The 20545-nt window shown below is 38.7% G+C and overlaps 1 protein-coding gene across 2 annotated transcripts in view; it reads right to left on the bottom strand.

Annotated features, from left to right (window-relative positions):
* The window catches only part of galnt18b (UDP-N-acetyl-alpha-D-galactosamine:polypeptide N-acetylgalactosaminyltransferase 18b), a gene marked incomplete at its 5' end in the record, with an annotated part of 68081 nt that overhangs the window by 10156 nt on the left and 37380 nt on the right, over positions 1-20545 (bottom strand). The window contains 2 exons of one of the 2 annotated variants that reach the window (XM_079216465.1): positions 4228-4413; positions 19318-19432. In XM_079216465.1, the coding sequence (XP_079072591.1) occupies positions 4228-4413; positions 19318-19432 (301 nt within the window). The remainder of the gene's footprint in view (positions 1-4227; positions 4414-19317; positions 19433-20545) is intronic. The other variant, XM_079216464.1, reaches the window with a different exon arrangement.

The following is a 20545-nucleotide window of genomic DNA, read 5'->3' as shown; positions in this document are numbered from 1 at the left end:
TACCTCCATCGGATGACTATCGTTACTGGTTATATTCCAGTATAGATTGTACATAGAAGATCATGCATATAATCTTATATAATATTTTTTATATTATACAATACTTGTTAAGATTAAAACATTGTGTTTCTCCTCTAAACTTTTCACATGATTTCACTTGCACAACTGTTTGAGGCCCAAAGAGGTCAAATACAAAAAAGAGAATCATTTCAGATTTGTGTACCTGAACTTGAGTTTACCATCTCACTGGTCCTCAGATTTATCTTGTGACTCTTTAGAGGGGCCTAACCCCTGGCTCAGAAACTAAGCTACCATAGAAATAGAATGATCGTAGTGTGAACATTTACATTTACATCAGCATTGCAGGATGTTCACAGCGGCAGCCATTTTTATGTTTACCGTTGCCATTGCAGCCGGCTGACTTCTCTAAAAGCCTGACTTGCAGCAAGTCACGGACTCCCCGAGGACCATACTTGCAGTGGCGTAGTATGAAGCATGGAGAGGCGTCTTTTGCGTACTACCCTGCTAGAGAGAAATTTGCAACACACCAGGGCCCTATTTCTCGTACCTGGCTTACTGAGCTAGCGGGCTAACTGTCAGGATAAGATGACGTAGGTCTGGCTTTCTCGGTTTCTCGAAGCAAGCTTAGATAAATCACCATAGCAACACAGCCAAAAAATTTAAACCTGCTCCCGGGCAGGCTTACTGAAATTCACTGGATAAACTGGCCACTCCCACGGACAAAAAAGGCAGCTCACTTCCTCATTGATGAAGGAGCAATGTTAGTTATATTAGTTGTATAGGGAGAGAGTTCTTTCAGATCGCCAGGATCCATCCTTTACCTTATCATCACTTCCTGTACGCGGCGATATAGATTTTGCCGGCAAGAAATCATTTATTTACGAGAGCTTCTCGAGCCGCGGACATTGATCACCACAGGCGCAGCTGATCGGCCGTCTCAGACATAGACTATCAGCCGCTGCATGCCGCGCAGTTCTTAAGTTTATTTAGCTCTTAAGAAACTTATGGATGTGTTGAAAGCACTCATAATTATATGACAGTGTTATTAGTACACCATACAAATCATTATTGTAGAACATGATTAAGGTGATCGTGATAAGAATACAGAGAATCACACACAATTTATTTTCACTGCTTCAATTGATTGGATTTCTGATTATGAATAATACATACATACTGATCCGCCCATACACATATTCAAACTCATACATGTAGTATATGATAGTACATGATTCATACGCGCATACAGTACAATATCCTCATAAGTATATATTTATTCGTAAATATAATCTGATTGATTTGGGTGATGAAACACTTAAAATTTGCCGATACATTTTCCCAACACTGACGCATTTAACTTGATATATTTGCGACGCTTATGTCTCGCAGCGGGGGCGCTGTTAAAGTTGCGTTCACGGCAACAATGTTGCAAAAACTTTGGAATATTCGCAATGCGTTTGCTGTGAATGACTACGGTATTGACTTCCTCATATGCCTTCATGATCATCTCCTGCTTCTCATTAGAGAAATAAAAAGAGGTTCCTCTGAGTTTATTTGCCATTGTACTGTTAGAACATCGTGGTGTCAGTGCTCCATTATTATCCCTTCTGAAGAGGAGCGGGCGCGCGCATTTATCCAGATGACTGACGTCTTGCTAGAATTAACGAGACGTTTCAGCGCGGATCAGCCGTGAAGAAACCCAGATAGCCTGATGTCAATCATCTTGCTAATTTAAGATGGAGATTAGGACATTTGCTTGACTTTGTTTAGCCAGGTACGAGAAACAGGGCCCAAGGCACACAGATGCTGATCGCATGATCAGCATTACAACTGACAACAATCGCCATTTTGTTTTGAACTAGTCAAATGATGAGGGCAAGCAGTTCAATGTCCCTTGTACTCTCATTCTTTTTGTATATAACTGTATGTCAAGCGATGACAATAAAATACTTTGTATACATTAATGCACCAGAGTACTCTACTAACATCATACATAATATCAGAGGGGCACATTTTATGCAGAATGAGTAATAGTGCTTTGATACTTCAAGTACATTAAGCTCCTAATGTATTTCTACTTAAGTAGGAAATGCGATGCATAATTGTTAAAGTGGGTACTTTGACCTAAGTTAACCATCTGCGTACTTCTTTACCAATGCATGTTACCATCTGCCCCATGTTGCCCCCGCCAACGCTGTATCATCATTAACATCACTGATGCCTCTTTAGTAACTCAAAAGCTAAAGTGGGGGCAAATGTTACTGATTTGGCTTTCTGGTACTCCAAAACAAAAATGTGTATTCAGATGGACTTAATATGAGCACAGTGTTGATTTCTACACTCTCAGAGGTAAATTAAGACGGACAATTCAGCAGTGTCGTTAATTCAAGGGGCTAAAGCTGGGGCTGAATTTCATGCTTCTTGAGTACAGACTTTGTTAAATGTCTCATTATCGACTGAATGAATTGCCTGCAGATGTTCATCTATTCATAACGTGGATTTACATATTCAAACAGATTATGCAGGAGAAGAAAAAAGCTTCAGTGAGCAAACATTTGACTTTGCCTTTGAGGGATGCTTCTTTAACGTAAGATGACATAGTATGGTTATTTACTTTAATTTACTGAATCCAGTTCAAGATCAAATGAAAATCAGTCTCACAAAACACAAATATGTAACACTAAGACAACCCGTAAAGACCCAAGGCAGTGTGCAGTATATACGTTTTGTATCAGTTAGACTCATGCAAACACTGCAGATGTCTTTATTCAACATCTCAAATAACACAACACCTCAAATAAAGAGATTTAAACGAATGAAGTGACTGTTGAAAAATAAATAATTTAGTAAAATGAATTATACACATCTTTTTTCTCTCTGTATTATTTATAACTTTGCTACTAAGTTGCAGCTGTAATCCAGATCCTTTAATTCATCTTTTAAAATGTTATTGTCATCCTTTGTATCTAATTTCTTAACTGCTAATGTATCCATTTTCCATTTTATTGAATCACATTATGTATTTATTTATTCTGTGGCACGTATTTAATTCAGGCCATTCTGTAAGTAACACGAAATAATTTCATTTGAGCCTTCTGGAGGTGTCAGGGGCCTGATTCAACTAAACATCTGTGATGGCAGGAGAGCAGCTGATAACAGACGACACTCAACCCCCTGACATTTAGATTAGGTGGCTGCAGAATGGAGCTGCCTGCTGGTGCCATATATTTATCATCTGTATTCATATTTGTTGGTTTGTGCATCATTTTTTAACATCTGATTTGGACTTCTGTGAGAATGCTACCTTTGGATAATGATGCAAAAGGCAGCAACACCCAATCCTGTGTCATAAAAAAACCTACTCCTTTCTGTCCCTACTGTCAATTAAGCCTGCAGCCAGTTTATGGCTGACATCTGACATTTGAAAAATGGGACTGAGGATTGTGTAAAAGAGTTCATGCATACACGATTTCACCTCAGCTGACAATAGAACTGCGAAGCTAAAAGAACATTATGATGAGGACAGCTAAAGATGTATTTCTGCTTTACAAAAAAACGTTCATCAATTTGATGGTACATTTTCCTCTTCAGTTACACGATTTCATTTGTGTGGTTTCGGTTTTGAACATTTGTCAAAAAAACCCCACTTTTTTTTCATGGAACAGATTGATTTAATGTAATGAACTGAATTTTACCCAGATATGTCCTAGTCTCCTAAGACCCTGCAGTAAAAAAGGTGCTTTAGTAGCAACCACAGCTCAGAATTCATGAATACAGTTCCAGAGGGATACAGAGGGAATCTGTTTGTGGTATAATGGTTAAGACGCATGTCGCATTACGTCAACGGCTCTCTCCATTCAGTCATCATATCTCCTGTAACCCATCTAGTCAAGGCCAAATGGCAAAAACATTTCTGCAAAAATAATGCCGTAAGGAAATTTGCTGCTGATTACACATCAGACTCCCTCAAAGTGATGTAATAAAAGTTCAACTGCCAAGTTATTGGACTGCAAATGCTACTCTGTTTCTTTGTATTATTGAAAATGTTAAAAAATGTAAAATAAAAACTACGATAATGACACCTTTGTATTGTAGATGACTACACGCAGATGATCGCCTGTATTGTGACCACAATGTGGTACAATGTGGAACTCACCAAATGTAATGCATATGATCAGTGAAAGAAAAACAACATGATTAACTCACCTCCATGGGAATATTCCAGGCCATGTAGACATGGCTTTTAAACTCATCCATCCACACTTCTGCAACTCTGAGGGCGTTTCGCCGCACGTGAGACGTCAGATCATCTGTGTAGGGTTTATGCGCACGCTCTATGTGGGCAATGCGAGCACAAGGCAGGACCTCAACACTGCCGCCACACTGCCAGACCTGGTTTTAGACATTACAAATATAAGAGAATATTGTCATTCATCTACTCGCAATGAGTCTGCTTTAGGAAATCAAAAAGAGTCACACTACACACACACACACACACACACACACACACACACACACACACACACACACACACACACACACACACACACACACACACACCCTTTAAGACTTGACACCAAAGGCTGCACAGATGTTGCTGCAACATGCTGCTGCACCTGATGTTCATGCTTGCTAGAAGTTAGGAGCACTGAAATAATGGTTGAAGAAGTTTACTTTCGTAAGAAAGAACTTTCAGTTAAGCCAATTTGTTGCTACTGAACTTGAATAAAAAACACAATTATACTATGGACTCAACTTGTTTTTTCTGTGGAAGCCCTGTGGTGGGAAATGTTAATGTCTCAGTGCCCAGCAAGAGCAGCCCAAGTCCTTGATGACTAAAAGCCAGTGGCACTAACACCTCATATAACGAAGACCTCTGGGAGGCTTTAAACCCAAGTGCAGGAATCTCTGCAGACTCTCTCATGACGACTCAATGGAAATTTAGTAAATATATTTTGCAGCATCATATGATGTACTGTTCTTAGATTACTCACATCTTTGTATACTGGATGCAACAAAAACAAATAAAAAGATGAAGTTGCCTTTTTTCCATGTTTACAATGAGGTTTCCATAGTCCCACCATACATTTCAAATCAGCATGTCATCAAGCATTGCATAAGTTGGTTATGGTTTTTAATGTAATTCTTTAATGTATTCATTAACAGCCCTAATTGCCCATATCAGTTATTAACATTTAAAATTATTTTGTCATCTTTTGATTAACATTTATGCATCAAAAATGATGTGAATTTCTGAGTTACAAAAACTTTGAAGAGAACTATTTGAGAATCAAAGCTTGAAGGGAAATGAATTAGGAAATGAATTAGGAAATGAATTAAGCCGCACAATGCTGCTGATTAGTATCTGCAGAATTTCAATGGTATTGCAAAGCAATTCAAAGACCAAGCAGAAGCAATGAAGATGGGCTACTCTGTTTACATGCTCTCATTTGTATGGGGTCATCAAAGGAGATGTCACTACCAGTCTGTGGAGGATCCTCAGAAACCCCTTGAATGTGCTGAGCTTAACATTAGTCCAGGACACCCGGAGTTTCAGTATGAATGAGGTTGAAATCATCCGGCTGTGGTGCTCTGGTAGGAACAACTTGTGCAGCTGACATCCTTTGTGTTTAAGTAAAAAGTCTCATTCAAAGAACCTACTGCCAAAGAACATATACAGTGTTTGGTGCAGATGATCATCATTGAGGATGATGTGACATGTGGATGTGACACAAACACTTTCTGTGGCCACTGAATTGGCAGTCAAGCAGATGTGGATATAAAATATGTTGGTGTTTTGTCACTCAAGAGAAATGTGTGTTTCTATTAAATATATATATTTTTTCATTTTCCTTTGCAACAGTAAACCCTGACCCTGCTGGAGATCCCAGATTTAGAATACACAGCTGGTAATTAGCTGAGGTTTATGTACATAACGATCCACCAGACTATTTACCAGACTATTTACCAGACTATTTACACACATACACCTTGTTAACGTGCCGCAGGACAAGGCTGAACATGTGCAGTATTTCTACAGTGATATTTCTCTGGGAGGCCATTGATAAAAAGCCATCTAATATAACAACCCAGAATGTGCAACTATAGGAGGAACATCATGTATAATTAATTTCCCCAATTTTAAGACGGACAAATAATTGAGTTTGTCATCTCAGTCTGGGGAGATAGTATGTAAGTAATATTGAATTAAAGGCTCATGGGGTATTTCAATTTAATATAAACTGGTTAGTTGTGGCAGCTGCAGTGGTGTCCCGACATCACACTGAAACTCCAGATTACTGACTGAAAATATTCTTCTGTGCCGTTTCCAACAGCAGATCAATAACATTATTTTAACACAATAAAAATGATGTTACAGCAATTACAACAAAGACACCTCAAGTCCAGCCATGCTAACATACAGATCAGCACACTGATCTGACTAAATAGTTCCTGGTAACAAACCCCGGTTGCAACAGTAGTTGATGCTGAGGACTTTATTTAACAGAATAGTCAATTAACAGAATATTAACCGCCAAAATGTTGTTGGTTTAAGCTTCTGTGGATTTGCTCCATGAGATATTGAAGTCTTGACCAAAGTGGGGGACCAGCCCACATTGCCTTTCCTGGAGCCGCGCTGCCAGCTTGGAAAAGAATGATCTGTTGCAGTCTTATCCCTCCGAACCCGACTAAACACATGACTTTGAAGATTTGCTCAAGCTGAAAACAGCGCAGTGAAACATTGGAACAATTGTGCCTTCACTTTCTAAAAGCCACAGTCAATTACAGCTTGTACGCAACATTGGCCCACAAAATAATTATGCCTCCATTCTTTAGTGTCAACTTTCCTTTCAGACAATGTAACAAATGCCTCAGAATTTTTTGCCTGTTACGCCCCCTGCAGTCAACCACTAATCGCCTGCTGCATTTTTCAAAAAATAATCACAAGCAATGGGTCATTACTGTCACCATGCAGCAGAAGTCTTCCATTACTACGGAGGACTGCACTGTTATTCCATTCAAAATGTTACAATTTTATACAGTGGGATATAATATTGCCCTCCACCATCTAATTTTCATAGATGACTCACACGATTTCTTTAAAAGTCAGGTCCTCACTCCACAGCGACGGAACAATCTCAGTCAGGACGGCACAACCACTCCCTTCCCTTGTAAACTTAAAAAGCTCATCTCCTCAAGAAATGCCTCACGTCCCCTGCTCCCACTTGTATCACACCCCCTATCCTGCTGCAAATATGCTCCTGTCTAAATCTGATCTGGCTGTTCTGCCTCTAATTTATTTTTCAGGCAAAGAAGGTCTCACATTACAGCAGTGTTTGCTCAGATCTATTATCAGGGCACTATCAGCCTGAGCTTAAGCTATTTATTTTTTTACTGCTGCACTCATCATAATTTGCTTTGGATAAGAGCAAGAGCTAAATACCTTTAATGTTAAAGTAATGCAAGTGGAAGTGCTTTACTAATTTTTCTGTCTACAATGGTGCCAGTTACCAAGCAGGGCGTCTACAGGCTTAAAGTGGATTTTGATGGGAGTTCGCAAAATCTTTGAGGACATGAAGCATAGTAATGATGCTGTTTTATGGTGCAGCAATATGTCAATTTGAATTACAAAAAATACAATCTCCAGTTTAATGGTAAGATTTTCAATCTACTTACTCATTTTATGAACTTTTTGCAACCTCGTTTGTGTATGGTTTGCTGCTTTAAAGTAGTCCACGCTAAATCTATCTTTAGACTGTCAAACGCTTACCCCCTGCAGGCTTGAAAGGCGGCTGCAACATGTTGTTTTTTTCTTCGCTAAGAACAGCAGCAGCTTTAAGTCGTGTCAGTTGCAATGGATTCCAACATTTTTATGGCCAAAAAAAGGATCATGAAATGTTTTAAACCACATTTCTCTGCTGCTCAAGCATGTCCCCAGTATTGTTAGACTGACGAAAAACAAAGCTCCTCTGGCTATTTCCAACAGGATCAGTGTATTTGCACATTTTATACTAATAGGAAGCCACCCAATCATCCCTATGCTTGACTATTATGGAGAGACGATTGTCCTATCATTATCAAGTTAGTGATTTACCACAATTTTGTCTAATCTGCTCTCTACAATAAATTCTCTCATTTATAATTTCTAATACTGAGTGCTATTCTCACAAATGTATTACAAGTATTTTATAGTCCCAATATACAGTACAATCAATAGTAAGAGAGGTACAGTATATATTAGTTTCCAGTCCTTCTCTGAGAGATATTATGCCTGAAGGCTGGTGAACAAACTCGACACTAGAGGATTCAAAAAAGAGGATATGGCCTCGTATCAAGCTGGATGTGGGGATATGATGAGGTCGGGGGCTTTTTCATTATAATTCGTGCCCCCTTTATAAACGCTGACTGACATTTGAATACCACTAGATGTAGGGATTTGATAGAAGCACAGCATCGTTCTTTCTTTTTCTTTTAGCAGTATACCAGCATGAAAAAAAAAGGTTCAGTTTTTCTGACAGTCTACTCTGTCTTTACATCTAAAACCAAGTCAGTATGTTCTGGATGAGACGGTGTAAAATAGAGATTAATTACATAAATCTAATGAAACATGGCTGCTGGAGTATAATCATTTTATGAATATATGACTGTGGTGTTGGGGGCGTGGTTATGCTCAGCTGCAGAGGGGTGTGGTTGTGGGTGGCTCGGGGGACGGTGCCTGGAAGAGGCCTGATTGGCCTCAGCTGTACTGATTGTGTGTTTGTCCCAACATAAGGAGGAGTAGGTAGACGCTCGACAGACGGGCAGACCAACACGAGACGGTCTGTTAGAGCAGGTACCAAAAATAAACCGGTGACAAACCTTGAACCCTGGTGTGCTGTCTCATTGTGCTTTGGGGAAACTCACTGCGGTGACGGGAGATCGTTACAATGACCAAAACCTGCTTTGATAGTTTAGAATGAAACATGTGAAGCAAATGGGTACAAGCATCCTCGTGTGGAAATGTGGCCCCACCTTGTTGATGATAATTTTCAAACTTGAAAATAAACGCAACATAAAAAGAAAGAAACATTTCTGCAGCCTCCTGACAGGATGAGCAGAACCCTTAAGGAATATTTTGCACCATATATTCCTTTGATTTATGCTGCTTTAGGAATCTTGTGTATGCAGTGTATCTATTGGCTTCTCACCTCCCTACACCACCTCTCCTGTATCCACAAAAACCCTAAGTAAAAAATAACCCTAATATTTCTAACTGCATTCATTTCACATTTCCTCAGTATTTTTTGATAACAAAACCCTTCACATCAAAGCAGAGACTTACTTTTAAGGTAAAGCTGAGCTTCCTCATTTGCTGCCTAGAGCTCATTGAAGCAGTGCAGACAATTGCAGAGTTTCCACTACATGTGTATCAATCCGCTCTGTCTGCTGTCTGGAAAGGAGGAGTACATTTCCAATCCTCTCCAAAGAACCAGTTACAGGCAATCCTAACACAACTTGTTGAAGAAGAAAGACACAACATGTCTCTAATGCTGTCCTTCAACTTCCGGAAACACACAGTTAGGATCGAACAGAGTTACACAGGTGATGTAACTTGACATCTTTATCCAAATCATTTCCGATCAGGTGTTGACAACTTTACATACTGATCTCATGTTTGAATAAAACTTGTAACGACAATCTGTTCCAAGATAACTACTATTACATTAAATACAAGTCTATTTAAACTTTCAACTTCCTACACTGTTAATATCCTGCAAGACCACTATGTGCAACAGAGCACACAACCTGCAGACATAATAACTGTTTCTGTCCACATTACTCTTACTAACAGTTACATTTGACATGTTATGTTCGAAAACAATACCAATAATAACAAAATGGCTAAAGAAAAAAATTAGCTTCTCAAATATGAAGATTTGCTGCTTACACAATAGTAAACTGTATATGACAGGTGTTGCGCTGTTGGTTGGACAAAACAAAAAAATTAGCACTGAAAACAAATAGCATTCATCTCTCTTGTATTTGGGTGGAGACAGTGTCCGAGACCCATATTTCAAAACCAGGAACAATTAAACCAAAACTATTAACATGGCTCAATACTTCGAGGAGTAAATGAGAACATTGTTCTTTGTTTCTGCAAATTGTCTAACTAACCCTCTAAATCCCCCCAAAATCCCAATGCTGATTGTTAATTTGACATGGGAAATGAAGCCAGGCTCCCCATTTTGAGGGTAAATGTTCTACATGGCCATCCACCATTCTTTTTATTTTTTCCTGAACCTCACTTCCCTCTTAACGTTGTCCTTGAACATAAATCACTAATGAAGAATAAATGCATATAAATGTAATTTGTAGGAGACAGGGCAGCAGTAATCAATGCAGACAGCCATGTGAAGAGTCATAGCCTTGAATTATTAATGTACCACTTACCATCATATTCCATCTAACTAGAAACATGGAGTTTTCTAGAAGGAAAAAGATGCCAATGAGTGTCTTGATTAGGGATGGGTATCGTTTGGGTTTTTTCCGATACCGGTGCTAAACCGATAGTTTTAAAACGATACCGGTGCCTAAACGGTGCCTGAACCGATACTTTTTTATTGCCAAGGAAATTCCTTTTCTTAAAATTGAACAATATATTAACTGTTTAAAGTATACTTTACATATGAATAAATACACGCAACACACTTGTCTTCAAACTACAGCTTCAAACCTTTTTACTTCAAACTATAAACAATATATATTTAAAAAAAGAACAGACACAAGCATCAAGTGGCCTGATGGGACCGTGTGCAACAGAACTCAGAGACTGTTGGATTCTACAAACTGCTGCTTTACTGGACTACACGTCATCATTAATATCAACTTGAGAGATTTGTTCCAGCAAGCCGAGGACGGACGTTCAAAAGCTCGTGCTCGTGTCTGCAGCGATCTCTGTGTGCGCGCGCTGTGAGTGTTGTGTTAGTATCTATATACCGAGCAACATTACAGAGTAGTGTAAAAAAAAAAAGTATTTAAATCGGCTCAGGCACCGGAAGAAAGCACTGAAATCTGCGTTGCTTTTCGGTCCGGTAGGTACCGGACGTGTTGGAACGGTGCCATATTGCCACCGGTTCTCGGTACCCAACCCTAGTCTTGATTGGATATTTGTGTAATCTAATTATCCACGGACTGTTATTTTAGCCTAACTAGCTTTATTCTTGTTGTCTTTTTACATCATATCTTCAGTAGTCTCTCTATTCACCAGCTATAATAATTATTTGAGATTTAAATGTCAAAATCAGATATTTTATATGTATGTAGACTTGTCCAAATCAATCCTGAAACTGGTGTGTTGTTTTCTTCCAAGCAGAGAGCAAAGGCCGCAGTACAATACATATTCAAAAAGGTATCCAACCAATTCAATAATTAATACACAAATCAATACTACACTAACAGAAACTTTGCAGAAACAGCTCAACTTATCAGTCAGGCTTTGAAACCACATGTTCTCCTAACCCAGAAACAAATTCCCATGCAATGCACGGACAACTAAAATAAACAAGATGGGTATTCAGAACCTACATTACTGGAACTCAAACAATTAACTAGTTCTATTTAAGACCATATGCTACTCAGCCAGCAGCTAACCCATTCCACATAACTGTTACTGAATGTAAAAACAAGAATCTGCATTGGCACACAGTCAGGGGATATAGTCCTTGACAAATAGCTGAAAGAAAAGGGGATCGTAAATGCTCATCTGTGGGACCTCATGTTCAAGTGTTTGTGTTATGCACATGGTTCTATTTACATTTGCAACTCTCCCCCAGATAGAACAAAATCACTGTAAAGATGAATTGTTAAAGACCAGAGCCCTTAGTTTGATCAGAAGAATATCATGATTCACAGTGTGGAACGCCCTTTGAAGATCCACGACAACTATGCCGCAATACTTTCCTACTTTTACTTTATTCTGAATGTGATCTGTTAGGTAGAGACAGGTATCAGTCAAAGGAGATTTTCTGAAAGAATTGGAATTCATAAAAAATATTTTTTGCGATGATAAATAACTGTCTGTTTGTTCATGGGTTGTTCTTATTCTCTGCTACCTTCTCATTGGATAATTCTGTCTTGGCTCATCCTTAGATTTCCTAGATTTGGTGAAATAGTAATTTCTTGACTTCATGGCCTTCAACATATCAGTGTTAATCCAAGGTTGTATTCTAATTTTACTTCTGATTGATTTAACCGGGGCAAATTCATCAATGGCTGCCAAAAACAATTACTAAAATGTCCCAAAGCTTAATTCACCTTTGCATATTTAAAAACTGGAGACTAATCCATATCCCTTAAATATATTGTACCTCATTGCTGTTGTACTTAAGAGGTATGACTTTGATTGAGTTGTGAGAATTAAATATAGACTTCTAAATCTTCTGTGTGCAGAAAATAAAAGAAGGATCACCAGCTTTTTGAAATCTTGGATTGGCCTGATAGAAGAACTACATTAATGATGTTTAGTGAACTGTGTAATCCGCCGATGTAAGTCAAATAGATGGCAAACATACCTTAGAGATTTTCAAATAGATCAGTTATTTTTTGGGACATTGCTGTTAAATTCTCCAATCATAATCACCTCAGATTTAAAGGTGCAAGATCTGAGATTGGAAGCATTTTGATTGTCTCTCAACAGCTCTCAACATGTTGCTGGTGGCTAATAGCTAACGGTGCTAACAGCGCTAACATAGAGGTTGTTTTGATCATCTGGGGGTCTATAACAAGCTGGGACTGGATACGATTTAGGTAATAAAATGTTGAGCCAAACTGCCTCCATTTTACACTAAACTATGTATATAAACACACCATCTCCTTTGCGATTCCTGTCTTTCCCTAATGGCTGTATAGTTTTCTAATTCTATCTCAGCATCATTAACGGAGTTGTTTCAAAAAACATAACACCCCAACATTGCTTGTGCTGAAAAGTAGTCAAATCTCCACTAAATCTTTTGAAAAAGACTTCAAGTGTTGAGGTGAAGTATATGCAGTCGACTGATTCTATCTGCAAAAGTAACACTATAAAGAATTGAAGTATCTCTTGGCACGTCTGTACTGAGGAAACCCCCCTAGTTGCAACCACTTGAGAGCTGGTTATTACCAAATATTAAAAGCCTGCAGTCTGCACACCGACAAGCAGTTTTGTTGTCTAGACATGTAACTGAACCTACATAGAACATAATATCTTTTTGACAAGGGACTTGATTTATTTTTCAATTGAAGCAGCCTTCTTCCTCCTCACAAGTGTCATGAGTACAAAGAAGTGTGCATGTGGTATACACATTCAAACAGGTTATACACAACTTCCTGCACACAGAATAACACCTTCGGGGGTGAAACATTTCACACAATCATCAAGCAAGTGCTCTGTCTACACAATAACCTTTATAAGCTCCTTTCTGTCTACATAACATCACAAGATATGATTTCAATAACGCATTAATGAAAACACTAGATTTTGCTCATCATAATAAGGAATCCAATTTGATGCTACATTTTTATACTTGAACTTAAATATTGTAGTTACCTGGAGCTGTGCGCATTTTGCAGTATGCAGCCTTCTGCAAGATGTTTATTTCAGGGAATAAATATGTAAATTGAGGCATATCCACTTCCATATCACAAAGCAATACATATAACTGTATGCAGGGTAGAATGAGTCCATGAATAATACGTTATCAGATGAAGATGGCTAAAGAAAGATTGTCCACTGAGAAATTCAGAGATACTGGACGAAAAGCACAGAAAGAAGAGTGGAAAAAGAAATAGGGGTTTAAATTGCACAAAGTCAATACTGCGCACAAAAACTGATCCAGCAGGTTTGCCATAAACCAGATCTGTCAAATCTGATTCATCTTGCCCATGGGGATCCCTGTTCAAGCTTCAGTATTTACTCTATGCTGCTGAATCTAGAGGGTTTCTCTAAAAAACACACTGAGCCACACTGTGTTCACCCTCACCTGGTCTTCCGATGTTACTCCGATATCACTCCGATATCACTACAATAGCACTACAATATCACTACGATATCACTCCGATATCACTCAGATATCACTCAGATATCACTCCCCTCCTGCTTATGGCAATACGTCCATAAAGAAAACCACAACCTCAGCTCCATCTTTTAAATTAATCATTCAACTCAATCAACTCAACTTAAAAAACAGTACTAGAGACTTGTGAAAAATGTATAAGCATTTGATATAGTATATTTGATCAAATCTATACTATATCATACCTAGATGTAGAGAAATATCTTTAGTCACACTTCAGAAATGTGACACTGTGGTTAACCATAAACATTATGTTGCTGTAATACAGTTCTAACGTCAAGCTTTATTTGTATTGCACTTTTCAGAAACAAAGGTTAATAATATGCTTTAAAAGCAGCACACACAAAGGTCAGCAATGTACTCTGGAGCGCTTCCATGTAAGGCCTTGTAGGCGATTAAAACCCTTTTAAAATCAATTTGAAAACAAATGAACCAGAATAATGAAGCTCATCAAAGTTAAGTAAGTGGACTGTTGTTTGTTAGAAGTCTGGCAGCTCATAGCTGTTTACTGTTGATATGTCTCTAATATAAATAATTATTCTGTACAGTACATTATAGGGAATATTACAAGCATCCTTCTGGTCACTATGAATCATCATCATTGTTCAAATTGAATTATCCTTCTAATAGCATTAGTACATTTAACTATGCTGATTTTATATTGCATGAAGCGGTGATATTTCTTATAGTTATACTAAAGGGCTACAATATCCTTCCTATTATCTCCGTCGGACAAAAGACTCTCATTGATTGCGCAGCAGGGTTAAATCGATTTTCAGCTGGAAACTGGTCATTAAACTCTCTGCACTTCTACAATTACAGTCTCAGCATCATTATAGTACAACTTTTGGACCGTGTCCTGTGTGATTACACGGTACTAAAAATCTGTTGTACTTTGCAGCACACGTTAATTCAACTTTATGATCTTTGTGTTCATGTATACATGTGCAAGAGATGGTTCATCAGTCATTTATTCATGATTACTGTTAATGCTGAGATAACATCGTCGTGTCTTCTGTTTTAGTTTTTTAAACTTGAATAAACTTACAATTAGGCTTATTTTACCAATATACTGCCTTTAAGACAAATACATTAAGAGGCTAAAGTTAATAGAGCCTGTTTTAAGAAGCTAACAGATAGATTTAGCACATAGAACAATATTCATCATGTTTTATCACTGCTGTGAGATTTTGTATATATTGAATCTAAGCTATGAATATGTACAGTATATTTGTATGTATGCCCTCGATCGAACTATATGCTGACCTCATACATAAAATATTTCTATCAAGTTTTAAAAGTGCAGCAGTTATAATGTACTTGTTCAGAGCAATAGATCATCAACTTTACATGAATAATGATTTTTAATTGGTAGTTGTTCAAGCTGCCAAAGTTTGATTAATGACAATACAGTATTCTTAAGTATTGCAGCAGAATAAAGTGTCACTGTTAAGACCTGGTCTTTTATGTATTCTATGTGTTATCTGTGCTATTGATGTTGCTACTTAAAATGCTCATACAGATAATAATACATGTTGCTTATATTGAATATGAATTGCATATATTTGGGTGAAATGTAATGTGTAAATCATTATTATGACAGTAATAGTGTTTTAATGCCACTTCCATAAAAACTTTGCACAATGCCCATCTCATAATTGTTTTTCATAGCCCTCAATGATCCTCATTTCTCAACTCAACCTTCCTGGTGCTGGTTGAGAGTAATGATGTATGCTTTAGTGTTTTTGTGATGCATTGTTCCATGCTGTGCTTCACTGGCACAACACCCAGGTGTTTTGGGAGATCATTTGTATCATAATTCTGTGTCAGGGTCCTGTCCAATTTGCTTTCTGTTCCACCATACAATCTAACTTGAGTGATTGCCTCACAAAACTATATCTTCAGCTTTCTGCACATCCATCTCAAAATACAAAAAAAACAAATCAACACTCTGTGACTTGAAGCTCAAACAGACAGTCGGTGCTCTAACTCTGCACTGTGCTTTATAGTGGACAAGGACCAAGCTTCCCGGGATTATCTTTCATCAATGTATTGCCACGGATGGTATCATCATAAATTTCCTGCATTCACAAGGTTTCTCTTAAATAAATGCTCAGAACTAAAACCGGAAGAAAAGCTATTGAAAGGGCAACACATACACTCGTTCAGCAAACGAATTCGCCAGATGATTCACGTGATGTGCTTTTTCACGTTGCAGCCATTAATGCAGTGGTAGAATCAAACTAATGCATTGACTGACATTGAAACCTCAATATTTGGGTTGATCACAGTTCACAGCTGCCCCTTTTCCTACAGATGTAAAGGTGATTCTTCAGCCTCAAATCAGGTGGTTATGACAGCTTTGGGGGTACAAAGCAGTAGCTGTTTTGTCCACAACAGTCTGGAACCCTCAACCCAGATTCATCTCATTTGACATTGAATCACATTTACTCGCATAAGAATATAATGAAATGGCAATTTATGAAGCACTGGAACACTGTGTTGATGTGTCCCCTTCAAAATAAAATTCTGCTTTATTCTGATTTTACAGGGGTTCCCTAAAACCCTGTTAAGTGCAACAACACATACGCCACTACAATAGCAGTGAGTGAGGATACCCAGGTTTGGACAAATATTTAGAAATGATGTTCTGGTTTGGGTCGGGGTTGCGTTCAGCCCACTTGACATGGTGCTTCAAGTTCTTTTAAGTGAAAATACTGTGTAAAAAGAAATACAAAGGCTAGACCTAAGCTGGACCTACTGTCTGTGGTCATCATTTGTGCCTTATCAGAATGGCTATTCTTATACATCATGATAGAAATATTCAGCTTCCACTTTGTGACCAAATGTGAACAGAGAGCAGTGGTTCATTTCACCCTCACACTACCCAGGACATCCCTTTCAAGCCTCAGCCAAAGCCTGTAGCTGTTGGCCTGGTCTGAGTGTGTCTCTGCGGATCCGTCAGCAGCCAGTCTGTGTGCTGGCAGGTGGTCTTAAGGCATGACCAATACGCTGCAGACAGACAGACCATGCTGGGCCACTATGGGACTGCTAATCTGGAGCCAAGCCAAGGTCCACCAGCCTTGTGCTGTAGCTCTCAGCTCACTGTGTCACCCTCTGTTTCAAAAGCTTTACTGGACTCTAAACTGCATTAACCTCCAGGCAAGGGCAAGTTCCTTCAGTCCAACACAACGAAGCAAGTAAACAACTCGGAGTGTTACAATGAACTCAAACTACATTGCAATGAAGCACAATGATTATTCAAACTGTTTATACATAAGGATAGGACCCTGGTTTCTAATATATGCGATACAATCATCAATGTGTCCAGCTATAAAGCAGTCATTATGATCAGGGCCAGGAATTCTAAAAGCATTTAATTTCTGAAGGAAAATGACTTATGGGACTAATCGCCTTTAAACTTTTTTTTTTTTACTGATGATTGGATCTCTATCATTAGAGGATAGATCTTTTCACATTCAGCGCCCTGTCGTAAGCTTGTCTCCATTTCCTTCTCACAGTGCAATCTAGTCAGTGTGAAGCTGAGGAGGAGTTGTCCCTCGCTTCTTGCGGTTATTGAACAGTCTGAGAGCTGCATTAATGTATGCTATCATTAGGTTTCGCTGTGGAGGGTTGTTCTTTCTCTGGCCCATCTGCTTGTGTTACCGCTCAACTTAACACTACATTACAGCAACATATTTTCATCCGAGTCTGCGCTGGTGATGGTGTAGAAATTAAGAATAGCACTGTGACAGGACTGCAACACAAGTACGGACACAGTGCGTCTATCGGCTCTGAACAATGTCGGTGCTCTCTTCACACATCACTGCTAACAGTAACGGTGGCTTTGAGTCCTACAACTCTCACATGTGCTTCAGTAGGATCACCAGGGGATGAAGGTGATCCGTCAGACTTCAGAATTAATTAGTAGTGATTTGTTAAAGGCCAATTCCCTCCACTGTGTTGTTCATGTATGCATTGTTTTTAATGTGGATACCCTGTTTAATAATATTCAATATTTGTCTTGTGATAATCGCGATTGCAACACTTATTACTTTGTTTGTGATCAAGGAAAATAAATTCCGAGAACGAGAGAAGTTGTTTGGCTAAGTTCTTCCGGAGGCTACACCAGGCATCCAATAATTATTACGCACGAACAGCTGTCAACAAATCCCACGAAGAGACAAAAACCAACAATGAATTGATCCTAGTCACAAATATTGTCTATGTAGCCGAAGCTTGATATAACGACAGCGCCACTGTGGCCTCCATTCTTGTCAATAAATAATTGGTAGTTAAAAAATGACACATTACAGGTATTTCATGCAGATTCTATAGATATCTCTAGATTCACTGTATTATAAATATGTTTAGGTCAACAGAGAACATTTTAAAACATATATATTAAGTAATTTTACTCCTGACAGTGTGGATAGGGATGAGTTTCATGTTGGAAAATAAATGCACAGACAATGTCATTAAACGGTTTACTAAATTAATAAAATCCATCCATTATCTGTGGCTGCATATGCTTTACAAAGTCACGAGGGCTGGAGCCGGGGAGAGAGTGTACATTTGAGACAGGATGCCACAATCAACATGTGTTTTTCGGCTAGCAGCTCGAGTACTGTAGCTTACAGTACTTTGACTCAATCCCATAACGACTGTCCTGCTGCTGTAAATACTCACTAGAGCACCATATGGGTATTCATCCGCAACTAAAAATAGTCCCAAACGAATTGCACCATTTACAGCTTTTTGAGTAATGTCTGATAAAGACTGATCAGTTGTTAAAAAGTTAATATATATATACTTGTAAGGTTCAAAGTACTGCTGATGAAGATCATGTGATGTGATCAAAAGCTTCAGAACAGCTGCTGAATGGACCTTGAGTGTTACATTGTTTTGTCAATGACATATTTGCTTTTGTCTTCAGTAGGAACCCATGGTCCGAGTGTCACTGTTGGCTGGACATCCTACACTCTTTAAAGCTCTACTTTTCATCTGTTAAATAACTGTCACTACACCTGCACACCATTTTTTTAAATGCCCAGGCCACATCGCTTGTAGTCAAATTACACTTTTTCAATGGGGCTCTCAGTGACCCTGCTCCCAACAGCCATTAAGTGCCATTATCATAGTTCATTTCCCACACTTTACCTGGATGAACAATGGGCCATGGCCTCGGGATGACATTATTACTCACCCTGATGCCCAGCTCCACATTTTCTCCCCCGTACACCTCCATCCCCTCATCCAGCAAACCAATCTCCTCAAAGTACAGCCTATCCACCACGAAGCAGCCAATCAGGGCCGGACTCCTGGGAGGATAAAAGATTATGAAGATCAGTTTTGTTTCTCTTTTGCAGGTTATGTTTGTTTGGCACAGTTGCTATAGTAACAGTGAGGAAAAGACGAAAAATGTGACCGTGGCAACATATAGCTTGTTCATCAATGCTGCACAAATTACCCTTTTAGCAGGGCTGACATGTGTTACTTAAAACTACTTAAGATGGAAGCCTAGTATATAGCTTGACCATGTATGGTCAATGTGCTATATTGTGGACAAATGATCACAGAGGTAGTGAGTGGTCATGTCTTTAATGTGAATTCCTGTAAATTCAATGTTCATGTCCAATTTCCTGTGGTGGTTCCTGGACCAATTGTTCTGAAAGTGTACTGAAGTATCACATGACATGGTGAGGCTATGTTTGAGTCCAATAATTGAGTATTGCTTTGAAGTGCTTTTTTTCTCAGTGATTGTGGAAAAAGATCATTTGAACACGCAAACAAATAACCCCCTTCAGATTTACCACCCCTCACGCTTCCACTGCCTTTATCCTAATACATACATGTCCTTTACCTTGTCCTTTACACTAGCGCCCCTGTTGCTGACTGGCTGGAATAGCGTTGTGTGACTCTGTGTTGTTTCCCATTTACAGATGCAGGACTGTGAACACCAGATCATTTTTCAGCACTCACACATGCTAGTGGACGTGTGAGGAGATAATTGCTATATATTTGACAAAAAGTGTATTGGATTAGAATCGCTCACTGCACATTTAATTTAATATATTCAACAGTATAATCTATTATTTTTAACACGCTGTTCTGGATTACTTATCTCCAATGTTATTGTCCTATTTGAGTCACTTGCAAATGCACGGTGGACAGGCTGTGGTTTTCATTACTTGTTGAACAGACCAGGCCAAGGTTGCATTCCATGACAATAATGAACATGCCCACAGTCTCAAATGTTGGTCTTACAGAAAATATAGCAAGATAACTTTCCTGCTTCCAGGCGGTGGTTGGGAAGCACAGGGGAGACTTTGTTTTGCCTCCAGGACCAAAGTTGATGCTCACTTTACTCAGCAGTCGAGAAGCAAGACACGGGAATTTGGGTCTAGTGGTGGAAAGTAACTAAGTACTTTTAC

This window comes from Taurulus bubalis (genome assembly GCF_910589615.1).
Source record: "Taurulus bubalis genome assembly, chromosome: 4".
In the NCBI taxonomy this organism is placed as follows: Eukaryota; Metazoa; Chordata; class Actinopteri; order Perciformes; family Cottidae; genus Taurulus; species Taurulus bubalis.
Note: the sequence above shows the minus strand (reverse complement) of the source record. Positions and strands in the feature narration are given on the sequence as shown.